Below are 14,731 nucleotides of genomic sequence, written 5' to 3'. Positions count from 1 at the left end.
GGGGGAGAGAGAGAGAATCCCAAGCAGGCTCCACACTGACAGCAAAGAGCCCGAGGACATGGGGCTGGATCCCACCAACCGTGAGATCATGAGCTTGAGCCAAAATCAAGAGTTGGATGCTTAGCTGACTGAGCCATCCAGGCACCCCAGTTTGGAATATTTTATTCATAGACATAATGATGGACTATATAACCCATTCTTGAGCTAAGCTCTACCTGGTCATGATTTTTTAGTACACTACTAAATTTTATATACTAGTAATTTATTTAGGATTTTTCTCTGTTGATAAATGAGATCTAATTTTTCTCTCTTACAAAGTTTTGGGCATTAAGATTTTAATTCTCAAAATGAATTTGTGATTATTCCCTTTTTCTAATCTCTGCAAGCTTAAGAAAGGGTTAAGGATTCTTTACATAGTTTGATAAAATTCATCTGTAAAATCTTGCTAGTGTATTTTAAGGACTAGAGTTGGGTGAAACTAGATGCTACTTTTTTAAAACTTTTCAAACCTTTATTCAGATGCTACATTTTAAAGGCAAGATTGACGAATCCATTTTTTTATTACATATAAGACTGCTTTCTTCAATACTTTGTTTCATAGATAATAGCTACTCCTTCCTCTGTTCCAAGAATACTTTCTAATATTGCTCGTAATTATTGATTTATGTATAGGTTTATCCCCATACTGTAAGTTTCTGAAAGACAGGGTAACATTTTTATTCCTGTTTATGCCTCAGTATCCAGCAGTTTGAGGCATACTGTAAATAGAAAAAAAACAAGCATTATGAAATGATTTCACAATGCCAACTCTGTCTTTCCTCTTAAATCTCGAGTTTTAAATCTCCTTAACTCTGTCACTTGATAGCAGTGTAGCTGTGAGAATTACACTCCCTGTCTCGTAAGTGCTTTTTGAAGACTAACCACGATAATATATGTAAATCATCTGGTATCCAGTGTGTGTTCAATAAAAGTTATAAATTACTTTTTTTTAATTAAAAAAAAATTTTTATGTAATCTCTATGCCCAACGTGAGGCTCGAACTCACGACCTGAGATCAAGTCGTGTGCTCTACCAACGGAGCCAGCCAGGCACTCCTGTAACTTAATTTAACTTTTTTTTAATGTTTATTTTTGAGAGACAGAGCACAAGCAGGGAAGTGGCGGACAGAGGGAGACACTGAATCCGAAGCAGGCTCCAGGCTCTGAGCCATCAGCACAGAGCCCGACACGGGGCTTGAACCCATGAACTGCCAGATCCTGACCTGAGCCGAAGTCGGACACTTAACCGACTGAGCCACCTAGGTGCCCCAAATTACTTTTAATTTTGAAGGAAAGCAAAACACAGCTGACTTAGAGACACTTGCTTTTTGATTTTCTTCTTCTCTCTACTACTGTTCATTTGTGGGTTTGTGGTTGTGAAACAGAAACAGGTCAAAATGCCTTTGAAAAGCTATCCCTCCTCCACTGCTCTATAGTCCTATCCTGTTCACATGGTTAAAAAGAGGGTTTTTTACCACTCCTTCCTACCAGTCCCTGCCTCAGGCAGGGATGGGCGAGAAGCTATTTGGTAATTCAAGTGAGGCCAGAATCCTCCTGGGGACTTTTAACATTGTCCTCAGAAGAAATGCTCTCCCACTGGACTTGCAAAGCTGACGGGGCCACTTTGCCATGACATGAGAGGAATCTGCCTGAGAATGAAGTCAACACAGAGGGAAACAAAACCAAGAGGAAAGAGTTTTGATGTTATTGTTTGATCTCTGGTTCAAGCTATGTCTGAAGCAAATGAACTATCCCTGTACAATAAGTGAAATAATAAATTGCCTTTTTAGAGCTTAAGCCAGTTTGAGTTGGGTGTATGTCACTGCAAACAAGATTCCTTTTAACACAGAACTTGTTCCTTCTTTTTACCTTGCCCCCTCAGAGGTCAGTTTCTCCCTGTTTCTAGTTTAAAACTACCAGCAAAGAGACTGCAGATTTTATTGGGTCAGGTTTCAGAAAGACCAACATGATGCTTAATGACAAGAGTTTCTTCTGATCCCACCTGGGGAGCTGAGATCAGTAGAGAGCTTTGACGGGTTGCTTATATAACTTGGTAAAGTTATATTTCCTCTGTAGAAAGTTTAAGGCAGTTATTTTAACTACATGTTCCCAGATCGTGGGCTGATACCTAGTTGCTTTATTCTGATTATCTATGTAGGGCTGTAGCCTGCAACACAATCAATCTAAGGAAGATTTGGGAAAGTAACTAAGTGTTCCTCTTAGATGCATGTGTGTTGTGCCTCCACATTTATACTAATTTGTGAGAAATCATGCAATTCATGGACATGGGAAATCTAATCGTGACTTTTAGGAAGAAGAGACTGGAGAGCAGCACTAGAAAGAGTGCGGGTACATTTAAGAGTACATTACGGGGGCACCTGGGTGGCTCAGTCGGTTAAGCGTCCGACTTCGGCTCAGGTCATGATCTCACAGTTTGTGAGTTCGAGCCCCGCATCAGGCTCTATGCTGACAGCCTGGAGCCTGCTTTGCATTCTGGGTCTCATTCTCTCTCTGCCCCTCCCCAACTTGTGCTCTGTCTCTGTCTCTCAAAAATAAATAAAAATATAAAAAAAAGAAAAAAAAAGAGTACGTTACGGTCTACAGTTATTGTCCCAACACTGTATAAAATAGTGAAAGCCTGTTAACAACCCAAACACCATTAATGGGACTAGGCACGTAATAATGGTATCTTCACACAGTGCAATACTATTTGTCTATAAAAATGAATGAAAAGGCTCCCTATCAACTGATATGGAAAGATCACCAGGATATACTGTTAAATGAAAAAAAAAGCAACGTACATAAATATATATGGTTTCTTTTGTAGAAGAAAAGGAGGAGGAGTGGGAGCAGCACTTCTCAATGTCTGGCACACAGCAGTGCTGAGATTGGAATGTCTATCTTTCTATAGTTTTTAAAGCTGAATATATCCATGTGGATATATTAACCATTAAAAAAAAAAAAAAAACCCTCTTATGACACAGACCCCTGCTTCCTGTCCTAGGCTGTGCTGCTATGGGCCCCACAATGCCTCCCGCTGGCCCAGCAGACAACAGGGCTAGGCTCTCACCCATCTGTAAGAAGTAAATAAACGACATGGTCACACTGCAATGCCTTTATAAGAGGAAGTTTTATTGTTAATTATTTACCTTAATATTTTCAGAAAGAGGAACAGATAAGCTCAATCCAACATGATTGGCAGTTGGCAAAATCTAGTGAAGCAAGTGTTCTGATTGCTAAGGATTTAATTTGGGTGCTTTTAATACTTAACCATCTTTAACACTTCAAACATAATCCAGAAGAAATGCATCATCTCCCTCCCTTTCACTTTAATACCCCACCTACCTCACTTTAATATGGAAATATCTTCATTAAATAGGATCCCCAGAGGAACAAGTTCCCTGGAGTATAGCCATGAGGACAGTGCACAAAAAGGAAAACTCAAAATAAAACTCTGTATGATAATTTACTAGTCTAAGGAAACAAAACCTTCCAATATATTAAGAAATAAATCCAGTTACAAATGCACTGACAGGTCTACGTGAAGAGGTCTGGTAACTGAAAATGGCCGGCTATTTACAAGATACACAAGCAGGAGCGGCGCACCCAGCCCAGCACTGGCCCTCAGAAGCCAAAAGTGTTCTCTCCACTGTAGGCCACATACAAGAATCCGTCTTCATCTTTTTCCTTCTCGTAAAGCTGTCCCATAGTTAGGCTTGAAAGAGAAAAACAAAAAACAACATTGAAAATTGGGTTTGGTCACTGAGTCTACCCACAAGGTGCTGGGAGCGAGTCGGTTTGAAGATAAGGGACTTGACTACTAAAACAAGCTGCCTGGGGCGCCTGGGTGGCTCTGTAGGTTAAGCATCTGTGCTGACAGCTCAGAGCCTGAGCCTGCTTCAGATTCTGTGTCTCCCTCTCTCTCTCTCTGCCCCTCTCCCACCCACTCTGTCTCTCTCCGTGTCTCTCAAAAATAAATACACATTTAAAATTTTTAAAAAAAAATAAAAACTAGCTGTTCTACCGTGCTTTTGGTGGTAGACAAGAAAAGTAATTGAAATCTTAGCACTGCCGTGTGCCGACAATCCAGCTTTACAGAAGGGAAATGGAGCCAGGATAAATTAGGCCTCTGGCAATCAGTAGACAAGACTAGAATCAAATGTCCATTCTCCTGCCCTGAAGCAAGGCCATTTAACCCACCCTCACGCCAAGTTATTCCTTCAGAGGCCAGCTCTGGTTAGCACTTGAATGCTTTCTGGATGCCGAGGGCAAGACAAAAAAACTAAGCAAAATGAAGAGCCTAAGCAGCCCATCCCTGTGTGGGTGGAGGGCCAAGGTAAAGAAGTGTACATGGAGCGTGCTTCTCCTTCAGGCTCATTTGAAGGTGGATCATTTGTACCTAACGTAAGTACAAGTGGGTTCATTCTTGTAGATGCTCCCCCACCAAAAACCCTGTGCCCCCGAGATCGGCATCGGTGCCATCAAAGAGAAGTTATTTTCCTCACACGTAATGCAGAAAGTTCTCAGAATATATCTGGAATCCAGAGAAACTCTGCCCAACCTTCCGAAGAACCCTCCAGAAATAGGTATTGTTTAAACATGTGTGGGTGGGAAAACTGGTTTTCCCTAAGCCATAAAACAGACTGCAGTACAGGAGACCTAATCTAGTTCTCTGCCATGAAACTGAGCTGTACCGGCTCCAGGGTAAGACTAGTAACACGGGGAACCCCAGGCGAGCTCTGGCCACGTGACTGTTCTAGGAGAGCCGAGGAGGAGGCACAGACATGTGCTAAACATCAGTGTGACCACACGCGTGGGGTCAACCAGAACCAGCAGTAAGATACCAGTCTGAGAGCCAGCTGAAGACGTCAGAGGTCACTAGCTGGACAGGTCACAATAGGTGCTCACATGCAGGATTCAGTAAAACTGAGGCAGGGGGGCGGGAGATGGAGGGGTCCGAGGCCTCAAGCTGGTGAAACAATCACAGCCCCACCCTGCTGCTGTGTTCCTAGCAGGCCTTATGGGACCTCCATATAAACAGGGATACAGGCCACATTTTTATAAAGGGGAATTTTTCCTTTTCTCTTCTTCCTGCCCAATTGCAAGGTTAGCCCGGTTGGCTGTGTGGGTAGATGAGAATTCTTAAGTAACAAGTGGGGGTGGATAGGTATGCATACAAAGGACCTGTCACCAGCATCTGGTAAACGGCGCTCCCTGTGAGGACCTCCTAACCTGGACTCCACAGAAAGACTTCCTGGAATGGCCCTATCCACTAGTGCTATTTCTGCCATGATAGAGATGTCCTGTATTTTTGCCGTCCCATACAGTAGCCGCTGGCTACATTCAGCACTTGAAATAAGGCTCCCTGAATTGGGATGTGCTGTAAGTGTAAAACATATACACGATTTCAAGACCTGATATGAAAAAAGGATATACAAATCTCAATTTTTATTACCTGCTGAAATGACATTTTAGATATACTAAATAAAGTATACTATTAAAATTAATTTCACCTGTTTCTCTTTAAATGTACTGGAACATTTTAAATTACATTTGTAATGTAATTTGCACAGGCCATTTCTCGACAGCACTGACCTGGAACATGTGAGGACTTGAGGGACAGTGGGTAGAGACAGGAACCCCATCCTGGGGACCCCTAGAGTGTTGGGTCTCAACCTCAGCTACACAACAGAATCTCTGGGGAGCTTTAAAACCTCTCCCTGCCCAAGCCCCACCCCAGACCAATTAAATCAGAATCTCTGGAGGTCGGAGCCAGGCATCAGTATGTTTTAAAATGCCCAAGATGATTCCAGGTGCAGCTAGGTTGAGAACCGGTCTCTCTGCCAGAGGAAGACACATGTTAGTCTTTGCCTGTTTGAGATGCTCATCTTTAAGAGTCATGTGATCTGGGACTGGAGTAAGGAGCCAGCGGCTAGCAAAAGGCTTGACATGGAGCTCAGTCTCTCAGGAAGATTCTTACCCTGGTGGTTGGGAATGCCCTGAGGAACCCTGCTTTTCTCTGAGACTCCTTAGAATGAGGCCACAGGGAAAACAGCTACAGTTATTGCCACAGCTCTCTTAGCCCCACGTCATCCTAGTATCCAGGATGACCATGACGAGCACCTGTCCTCCCCTCTCCCCACCACCAGTACCAGAGGGATTTAGAGGCAGAGGTCAAAGACACTGTGTGCAGTTCAAAGGCGGCCACCCTTGATGCCAATGTCAAGTCTGGCTCCATCTGAAGACTAAGTGTGCTCTTTTCCTAGCAAGTTAGCAGCCCTAGTGCGATGGCTCTAAATCCCACTTCTGAGTAAGAAACACTCGAGGAGCTCATAAATACCAGCGGCCAACCCCTGACTCTGCCTAATATGAACAATGACCACCGGAGCCACGCTAAGGCAGGCTCTGAGACTGAACGCGGAGGCCCATCATCATGCGGCTCTCGTTCCTGCCTGCTTTTAGATTCCATCGTCTTCTAAGTAAAACCTGCATTTGTAAATCTCTCTAACCAGTGCCCCAGCAGCTATGGAGGGTGATCATAAAACTCCTAATTATAATACCACTTACGTGCCAAGCACTGTTCTAAGTGTGTTTATATTAACTCTTTTTTTTTTAATTTTTTTTTTTAACCTTTATTTATTTTTGAGACAGAGAGAGATAGAACATGAACGGGGTGGGTCAGAGAGAGAGGGAGACACAGAATCTGAAACAGGCTCCAGGCTCCGAGCTGTCAGCACAGAGCCCGATGCGGGGCTCGAACCCACGAACTGCGAGATCGTGACCTGAGCTGAAGTCGGACGCTTAGCCGACTGAGCCACCCAGGCGCCCCTATATTAACTCTTTTTATCCTCACAACAATTTTATGAGGCGGCCTAAGTTTAGAAATAATAAAAGTGAGCCACAGAGAAGTTAAGTGACTCACCCAGATCACACAGCTAGGACACACTCTTACCACTGTGCTGGGCTGCCTCCAAGTGCATACACAGATCCATTCTACTGGCCGAATGGCAGCATCCCGTAGCTCCCGCAGAGGTCTCCCTGAGAAAAGCGCCTCTCACACACACAAACGTGCATACAAAATCACTGGCACTCTAGTTCAAGTGCCCATCTGGATTCAGTAGGTCGGAGTGGGGCCTGAGATTCTACATTTGTAACAGCTTCCCAGGTAAGGCCGCCACTGCCAGCCTCTGCGTCACACGGAGCTCCCTCCTTCAGATCCTGTAACGTGACAACTGTTGTGCCTGCTGACTGCAAGATTCCTCTCCCTGCCCCGCGTGGAAACTTTCTCTGTCACGCAGCCTCGTGTGGAAACTTTATTTAGTTGGCAGCAGCACTGGGTCCTTATACTCGGGACACCCCTTGGGCAGAAACTTGGAAACTCAACGCTGGGAGCTGAACACTCCATTTAGCAGCCTGTGAGCGAATGCCCGGTTTCGAGGTATCACTGAGCGCCAAGAAAGAAGACTGACACATCTGTAAGGTATGATTTCAAAATAGCACTTATGGAATCGGGTGACACACATACAAAGTCAGAATAATTTGGCCTGGAGCCCCAGAGAGCCAGGCCACAAACAGTTTAAATTTTAAGTCCCTTAAAAAAAAGAGTTAAATGGAAGGCAGCGAGATAAAACAGCAGGAGGCTGGCACATCAGTTTAGGACAAGTTCCACAAGCCTCTGAGAAGATGCGCTTCCCTCTCAGAGGTCACAGAGCCCAAGCCATACAGCGCTGGGCAGGCTGTTGCCAGAATGCCCGGAGGATCCTCACGCGCATGCGCCCGCGAGGCCAAGCCGCACAGACCTGCTGAATGGCCTGATCACTTACGAGCAACACTGCAACTCCAAGGCCTCCTGCCTAAGTCACTGGCTGGGGAAGACACCCACAGATGACCTCCAGTCCCTGACACTAAAGCACCCCGCTGTGGCATCAACTATTACATACATGCACCCAACCCAGAAGGGTACCGCTGAGTACCAGAAGCCCTGCCACCTTCCAAACTCTTGAGTCTGACCAGGAAAGAAATGGAAAAAGCCAGTGGCAGATTGTAAGTCACGAAGCCAATCTAAGTAAGGTATGGTGATACCCTCAAGTACTGTCACCCACCCCTCCATTCAGAGTCACACAGATCCAGACAAATGAGCCTTTCATAAAGGCACCTTTCAGAAGGATCCACATCCAGAAATAGCCGAGCTGCTGAGGGCAAACATTAGATTTAAGCTGCTCAAGAGCCTCTGCGCTAGAGGAGGCTGACCTAGAACTGTGTGGGTGCCTGATCCCTGCAGAACCTCCCCCAAGGGGCAAGGGCCAACCAAGGGCAGCTCATGAAGGCTGTGGGATCCAGCTTGACTCATGAACCGGCTGGACTGATGGGCACACACCTGGTCACCCATCTGCTTTGGAGCCCACGTGCTTCCACTGGACCTGGATTTCTCTCTTTCCCAGCAGGGGAGGGCAGATGGGGTGAGGTGGGAGGACAGTGGCCACTGCTATGGACCCTGGAAAGGCAACCACCTCAAAGTGAAAGTTAATTTAGCCATGAAGGTTCCCTGACATTCTACAACATAAAAATTAACTACTGGCTATTCCTTTTATCAGATTTTTCTCTGATGTAAATCCCATTACTTCTGGAATGAATCCTGTTCTTGAATAAGTATTTACCTAGAAATGATCAAAAGTGCTTAATTTAAGTACATTTCTAAATAAAGGATGAATGCACTGTAAGATCTCACAACTTCCCTTTACTTAGTATCTCTTTAAGATCAAAAAGCAACTAAGCACCACAATCTTAAACACAGGTTTCCAAAGGTAACATTCCTAAATTATAACATCTTAGAGATATTTTATTTAATAATATACTACTGTTTCTATTTTAAACAGGGATTAAGAAGACTCTGTGTTCTAAACAAAGACCAAAAGGTAGGTGCCACTGCCAGGTCTGGGCTTCCCTGTAAGGCCATGACTGGGAAGCGTGTACGGATATCCTTTGAGTTCTGCCTGCATCAAGGCACAATTCTCCTTCCGTTTCTGGCCTGATTCTGAATGCAGGCACATAGGCAGAGAATTTAACTTTCCAATGCTAAATGGGAAAAGGGAGTGGCGATCCTACCCCCTCTGCCCTGCTTTTTAAAAAAATGGAGAACTCAAAGAATTTAGCAAGTAAAACTCTCAGGGACTTGCCTTGGTCTCTATTTCTAGAATCAATATTTAATACTAACTACTCTAAACAATGACCACATTTTTACGACCACAATTTTTAGCTGTGTTACAGAACGCTCTCCCAAAGTTCCACTCCAAGGCAAGAATAACTGAAGTTGCTTCTGCTCCACCTCTCGCTCACTCCACCAGTGACCCTCGCGCAGATCTATCATGGACAGGGCAGGGCTCCTGCAGGCCTGGACTCCTCCCTTCCCGACTATTCCTCTCGCCGCTCTTGGAAGCATGCAAGCTCCAGCAGAAGGTTAAGGGAGGCCCCACACTTCCTAAGGAGGCTGGAAGGAGCTGAGGAAGAAGCTGCTGCTCAGCTGCCTTAAGGAGGAGATGACAAAGCTGAGTCACACACGGGCTTTAGGGGGAGACCCTGTGACAGTTTTGTGTGTGCTACCATCAGGTGATTACCGCCAGCATAAAGCCCAATGATGTCACATCCCTCTTTTGTTTAGAAACAATTTTTTTTTAGTTTATTTATTTATTTTGAGAGAGAGAGTGCAAGCGAGGGAGGGGCAGAGACTGAGGGAGAGAGAGAGAATCCCAAGTAGGCTCTGCCCTGTCAGCGCAGAGCCCAAAGCGGGGCTTGAACTTATGAACCATGAGATCATAACCAGAGCTGAAATCAAGAGCCGGAGGCTCAACCGACTGAGCCACCCAGGCACCCCGAAGAACAATTTTTCTTAATAAAACCCCCCAGCAAATAACTGCTGCATTAAGCTTGAAGCAGAAAGCCTTTAACTGGGGCCACAGGCCTAGACAGAGGAAGCCTGGTTAGTGACTCTCTAAAATCGGGACTTGGGTCACTGCTGCATCATCTGCTTTAGGGCAGATTCTTATCAGGTTGGAAAGGCAAATGGGACTTGGAGAGAAAATGAAGCAGCCTCTGCTGCCCTGAGAATCACTCTTCATTTCCAATTCTATTTATATCTCAGGGATAATGGAGGGAGGGGGCAGTTGCTAATCTGTAGCCATTTTAATTGCTAGATTAACATGGAGCCCTCAGAGTAACAGTGTCTCCAGAAGCCTACTTCATTTCCTTCAAGAAATATCAGAGGATCAGAATCGAGTAAAATAAATTCAATGCCACAGGTCTTAGTCGCCTACTTCCTCCACCTAAGAAGCCACCTCCAGGAAGGAGGAAACGCAGGGTCACTAAAGCTCTACAGAAGCTGCAGGTGGTATGAGTAAAGATTTACCTCCCCCACAGCCTTAAGGGAAGCTGAGTATGACCACAGAGGCCGAGGGCTTCCGCCCCCGATGAAAAGTACACCCAGCACCGCAGTGCCTAGAGGCCTGGGAAGAGAGGCTGGAAGAGCCCCACCAGGTGGCAAGACCGCCTCTGCCAACACCACAGCTTCCCGAACTATAGCTGCGGGAGACCCACAGCACCCAGCAGGCAGGGCTCGGCCTACCTTCTCAGGCAGGACACCGGCCTTACTGAAGAACCTTTCACTTCTGCCCTATCCTGCTTCTCTGCCAAACACAGGAAATGGAGGCAGTGGAGGTTGGGAAAGCAAAAATCAGACCAACAAGTAGCCAGACCTCTCTACTTTTCATAGGAAGAGGAATGGAGTTTGGCTTAGGCCTTTTCTGGACCTTCCAAGGATTTTCAAAGGAAACATACTTTGGCCACCCTGGGCTAGTTCCCAGGGCTTCTGAAAGCCTTAGCTTTTAGAAGTGCTACTTTTGGGGGGTAACAAATGAGACTTAGTTTGGGTCGCCAAGATGACATGTAGCCAGGGAACCCACGCTCAGGGGAGAGGGACTAGCATCTGGCTCAGGGTCTAGAAGTACTCAACCAGTAATGGGAAAGGACTGACCAGGAATTTAGAATGAGTCCATTTTCTTCTTTCCATAGGCAACTAAAGCTAGGCAGTCAACTACACAGAAGAAGGGAATCGTAATGCCCCTGCCTTGATTCAGGTCCCAAGTTATCCCAAAGAACGCTTCCAGGCAGCCCAAGAGCTGGAGCGAGGGGGCGGTTACTCTGTCAGTGAAAGCAGGTGTGACGAGGGAGGTGGACGTCTGTAAAGAGACCACGGAGCCTTTTGCTGGACAGCAGCCATTTTAACATACCTGAGGATCAGGCAGCTACACACTCTGACTCTGACAGTGGCACCGAAATAAGTCTGGAGAGCAAGCAGCAGGGTGATTAACTGAAGCTGAGCCTCAGGAGGGCCCACAAGCTCCCAGTGGAGAATCCCAGGACTTATTTCATGGGTCATTTGAAGAAAATCTCATTTTAGGCTTCAGTTCTACTGATGGCTTAAGGCTAAGTAAGTCCTCAACTGTGTTAAAGGATTCGTGAGGGTCTGAGGCTGCATTTCTTTATTATTATTATTATTTTTTTTTTTTTTTAAGTCCAACCTTGTTCTGTTTTTTTAACCCGAAGTACATTCCATGTACTGCAGCTCTTTCTTATTTTCCTTGAACTCCTCATGTCAGGGAGCACAAAATCCAGATTTCCAGTCAGGACATTTACGAGTTTTCTGACCTTCAAAGTTTTGAGTTCTGTAAGCAGCTAAGCAGATAGCCAATGCCAGTAAACACTTCTTACCTGGACTGTGGGACTGTCTTATCCACAAACAGGAAGATTGCCTTTTCAGAAGGAAGCTGGATCCTTTTCCTGATGATCCACATGAACTGAGCCACAGTGATGTCAGATGGAACCAGATACTTCCGTTTGTCAATGTCAACAATCTGAGAGCCTGAGACTTTTTCCACAATCACCTGGGAAAACAGAGAGAGGTCAGGATTGGGTTTCTAAAGCGAGGCTCTGGCCCTGCACTGCTCTAGCCTTGCCCTGTCAGGGAGCTGATGAATAGTATGTGGGAAAGAGTGGGTGGGAAACTGTACAACACTGGAAAACATGCCCTTGATTTAATAAACCACAAACTCTTAACTCTGGAGGTTAAGAACTGATATAAATGTGTGACAGGCAAACAGTAAGTGCTTTTCTGTGGTCAATTATATTTATCATCCTGGATCTCAGCATGCACGAGAGAAACACAGCCCTTACTTGAAAGCTTTTCCACATTTTGTCTGAGTAGACCTGAGAATATCTGCTGAGAGTTTCATCTATAGCCAGTTACTGCAGGACCTCAGAATGGGTCTGCCTTCACACTACAGGGGAAGTACGATCCCAAGGAACACAGGAAACAGGAACGGATAGACTAATGGGAGTGAGTGGCAATCCCAGCCGGCCAAGAACCAAGCTCCTCATTTGGCCTGTTCCTACTCTCCCTGAACTAGGTTTCAAATGTGTCCCTCCTAACCCCTCCCTCAAAGTAGCTATTCCAAGTGCTACGGTAACAGACATGCATGTCCTTTAAAACTCAGTAAGGATTACAGAAACTTTATCTCCTACCACAGAAGAAATAGAGGAACGTATTTATTACTGATTAAGGAGAAACCAGGGAAGAAGGGGTTCTCGGACGCTTTTAAGATTTTTTGGTCAGGAAAGGATGACCGGGTCAAAGTGAAGAAAGGCAGCTAGAAGGCAGGTAAAGACGGAGGCTCAAAGTTAAAGATGAGTGTCCTGCGACTAAAGTACCGCTTCGAAGACCAAAGTGACAGTCTTCCCCCATCACTGTTCCCAAAAGTGGCAGTGACCTGTTGCCCTGTCCTAGAACATCGTTCCTTACATAATTGGCGAGGGAGCCCAGAGGCTGCAGGCAGCTCGCTGGCCTAGATCGGGAGATTCAGCACTGAGTCGCCCTGAACAGCACCAATTCAAGACCCTCACGTCTGGGCCCCGGAAGGCCCCTAACCCAGTCTGGCCTGTCTGCTACTATAACTGGGACTGGAACCTCAACTTGTCAACTGTTGAATGGCCCGGGGCCCTGTCACTAGTCCTAGACGACGGGGTGACAGCGAGGTGAGGGGGCGGGGAGTGCACTCACCGGAACCCGGTCGGGATATTTCGCTCGGATCTTCGCAGATTCCACACATCTGTGTTCTGTGGGAGACACACACCGGACTGACGGTCGCGCCTGCCCGTGGGCCGGTTCCCGGGCCCCCGGCCCTCCTCCCCCAGCGACCTGCGTACGCCCGGGGCCCTTGTTCCGGCGTCCCGGCGGCCTCGGTCCTCCGTACCGAGCCACCCGGAAAAAGGGCAAAAGGCGGCACAAGGTCCGTGGGCAGCCGCCGGGGGCACCGGAGCCTCAGCGACCCGAGTCCGAGCGCGGCCTCCGCCCCGCCCGGCCGAGCCCAGCCCAAGGCGACCCGAGTGGGGGAGGGGGCCCACCCGCCGCCCCGACCCCCACCCCCGGCCTCTGACGGAGCCCTTACCCAGCGAGTGGTCCTCCTTGAACATCCACTTCATGGCGGCGGCGGGGAAGGGATGCAGCCGGCTCTCGGAGCCGCGGAGCTCAGCGCACCAACCACAACAACAACGACGGCAGCGGCAGCAGCAGCGGCGACTACACGGCAGGCGGGACTTCCGGCTGCCGGAGCCTAGCAACCGGCTGGGGGCGGGGCTTCCGGCGCTCTTAGCCAGGACGGCGAGCCTGCGAGCAGGGCCACACTCAAGGAGGCGGGGCAGGAGGTGGCTCCGCGAGGGGCTACCGGGGGAAGTGGGATGACGACGGTGGCTACAGGACCGTGTTTGAGGGGTTTTGGTGACTGGGAAGGAATTGATGTCGGGAGCTGGTAACAGGAGTGGGGTCTCGGTGGCCGTTCGTAACGGGAAGAGGAGTTTGGGGGTCTGGCCGTTAGAACAGGGCTCTTACAGAGGACTTTTCATGAGGGAAGTCTCATTGATGACAAGGGGAGGGATTTTGGCGGTGTGAATGCCAGAAGAAGAGTCTCTGGTGGTTGATGACGGCGAGGGGAGTCTGTTTAGGGCATTGACAGTCTGGGAGTATTGTTTGGTAACAGGTTGGGGGCTCCATACAGGGAATGTGACTAGTTTGAGGGGATTGGGTAAGGAGAGGTACTGATGACAAGCTGCGGGTTCAATATTAGAGACAGCCATACTAGGTTGTCATGGACCAAGAAATGGAATTTAAAGAAATTCCATCTCCTTCCTTTATTCATGAATAAATGTTTGAGTAAACATTTAAGAAAAGGTATCACAATTATGCATTTGAGGGTAACATCGCACTGATCACAAACAGACCCCTGAACGTTAACTGCAGAGGAGTTAGAGGTGATTGTCAGGCTGGGAGAATTCCCCTGAGGGTCGGTCATAAGACAGGTTTCTATGGCAGTTCAGCAATCACAGCCTAGGCTGTGTGTATGTGTGTGTGTGTCACCTGCCTGAGCATATGCCTGGAGGTTCTCCAGTGATGTCACTCCTTTCTTCCTAGCAGAGTCATCAGGACAGTCTGCTCGGGGTCAACATCTGTTTATGAGCTGATGAATATTAATAAGAATATTCATTTAATTGGGCACATGATCCTTGCCATGTGCTTGTGATTCTGATGCATCTGAAAGGCTTGTATGTTTGAACATTGTCATTCAGCATTTCCTGCAGTTGTAATTCCT

The 14,731-nt window shown here is 47.0% G+C and overlaps 2 protein-coding genes across 10 annotated transcripts in view; one reads left to right on the top strand and one right to left on the bottom strand.

Moving 5' to 3' along the window:
- The window catches only part of ADAT1 (adenosine deaminase tRNA specific 1), a 44,405-nt gene extending 34,657 nt beyond the window's left edge, over positions 1-9,748 (top strand). For 5 of the 9 annotated variants that reach the window (XR_006211698.1, XR_006211697.1, XR_006211695.1 and 2 more), the window contains 4 exons: positions 4,263-4,442; positions 7,254-7,518; positions 8,915-8,953; positions 9,295-9,748. Coding sequence is in view for 2 of the 9 variants with exons in the window: in XM_042968140.1 (XP_042824074.1) it covers positions 4,263-4,442; positions 8,915-8,921 (187 nt within the window). In the remaining 7 variants the exon portion in view is untranslated. Of the gene's footprint in view, positions 1-4,262; positions 4,443-7,253; positions 7,519-8,914; positions 8,954-9,294 lie in introns of those variants that run through there. The other 4 variants (XR_006211700.1, XM_042968145.1, XM_042968140.1 and 1 more) reach the window with 3 other exon arrangements.
- GABARAPL2 (GABA type A receptor associated protein like 2) lies at positions 3,150-13,697 on the bottom strand. Its single transcript, XM_042968150.1, has 4 exons — positions 13,535-13,697; positions 13,147-13,202; positions 11,802-11,974; positions 3,150-3,753 (listed from the first exon to the last, which is right to left on the bottom strand). The coding sequence occupies exons 1-4, from the start codon at positions 13,566-13,568 to the stop codon at positions 3,663-3,665; spliced, it is 354 nt and encodes a 117-aa protein (XP_042824084.1). The 5' UTR covers positions 13,569-13,697; the 3' UTR covers positions 3,150-3,662.
- Between the last annotated feature and the right edge of the window lie 1,034 nt (positions 13,698-14,731).

This window comes from Panthera tigris, chromosome E2 (genome assembly GCF_018350195.1).
Source record: "Panthera tigris isolate Pti1 chromosome E2, P.tigris_Pti1_mat1.1, whole genome shotgun sequence".
NCBI classification, from domain to species: Eukaryota; Metazoa; Chordata; class Mammalia; order Carnivora; family Felidae; genus Panthera; species Panthera tigris.
The sequence above is the reverse complement of the archived record's forward strand: the minus strand, read 5'-3'. Positions and strand labels throughout refer to the sequence as shown.

Coding starts and splice junctions, on each gene's coding strand:
- GABARAPL2 (XM_042968150.1), bottom strand. CDS start 13,568: ATGAAGTGGATGTTCAAGGAGGACCACTCGCTGG. Junction 11,975..13,146: donor AATATCCCGACCGGGTTCCG/GTGAGTGCACTC, acceptor CTGTTTTCCCAG/GTGATTGTGGAAAAAGTCTC. Junction 3,754..11,801: donor AAGACAGTCCCACAGTCCAG/GTAAGAAGTGTT, acceptor TTCTCTTTCAAG/CCTAACTATGGGACAGCTTT.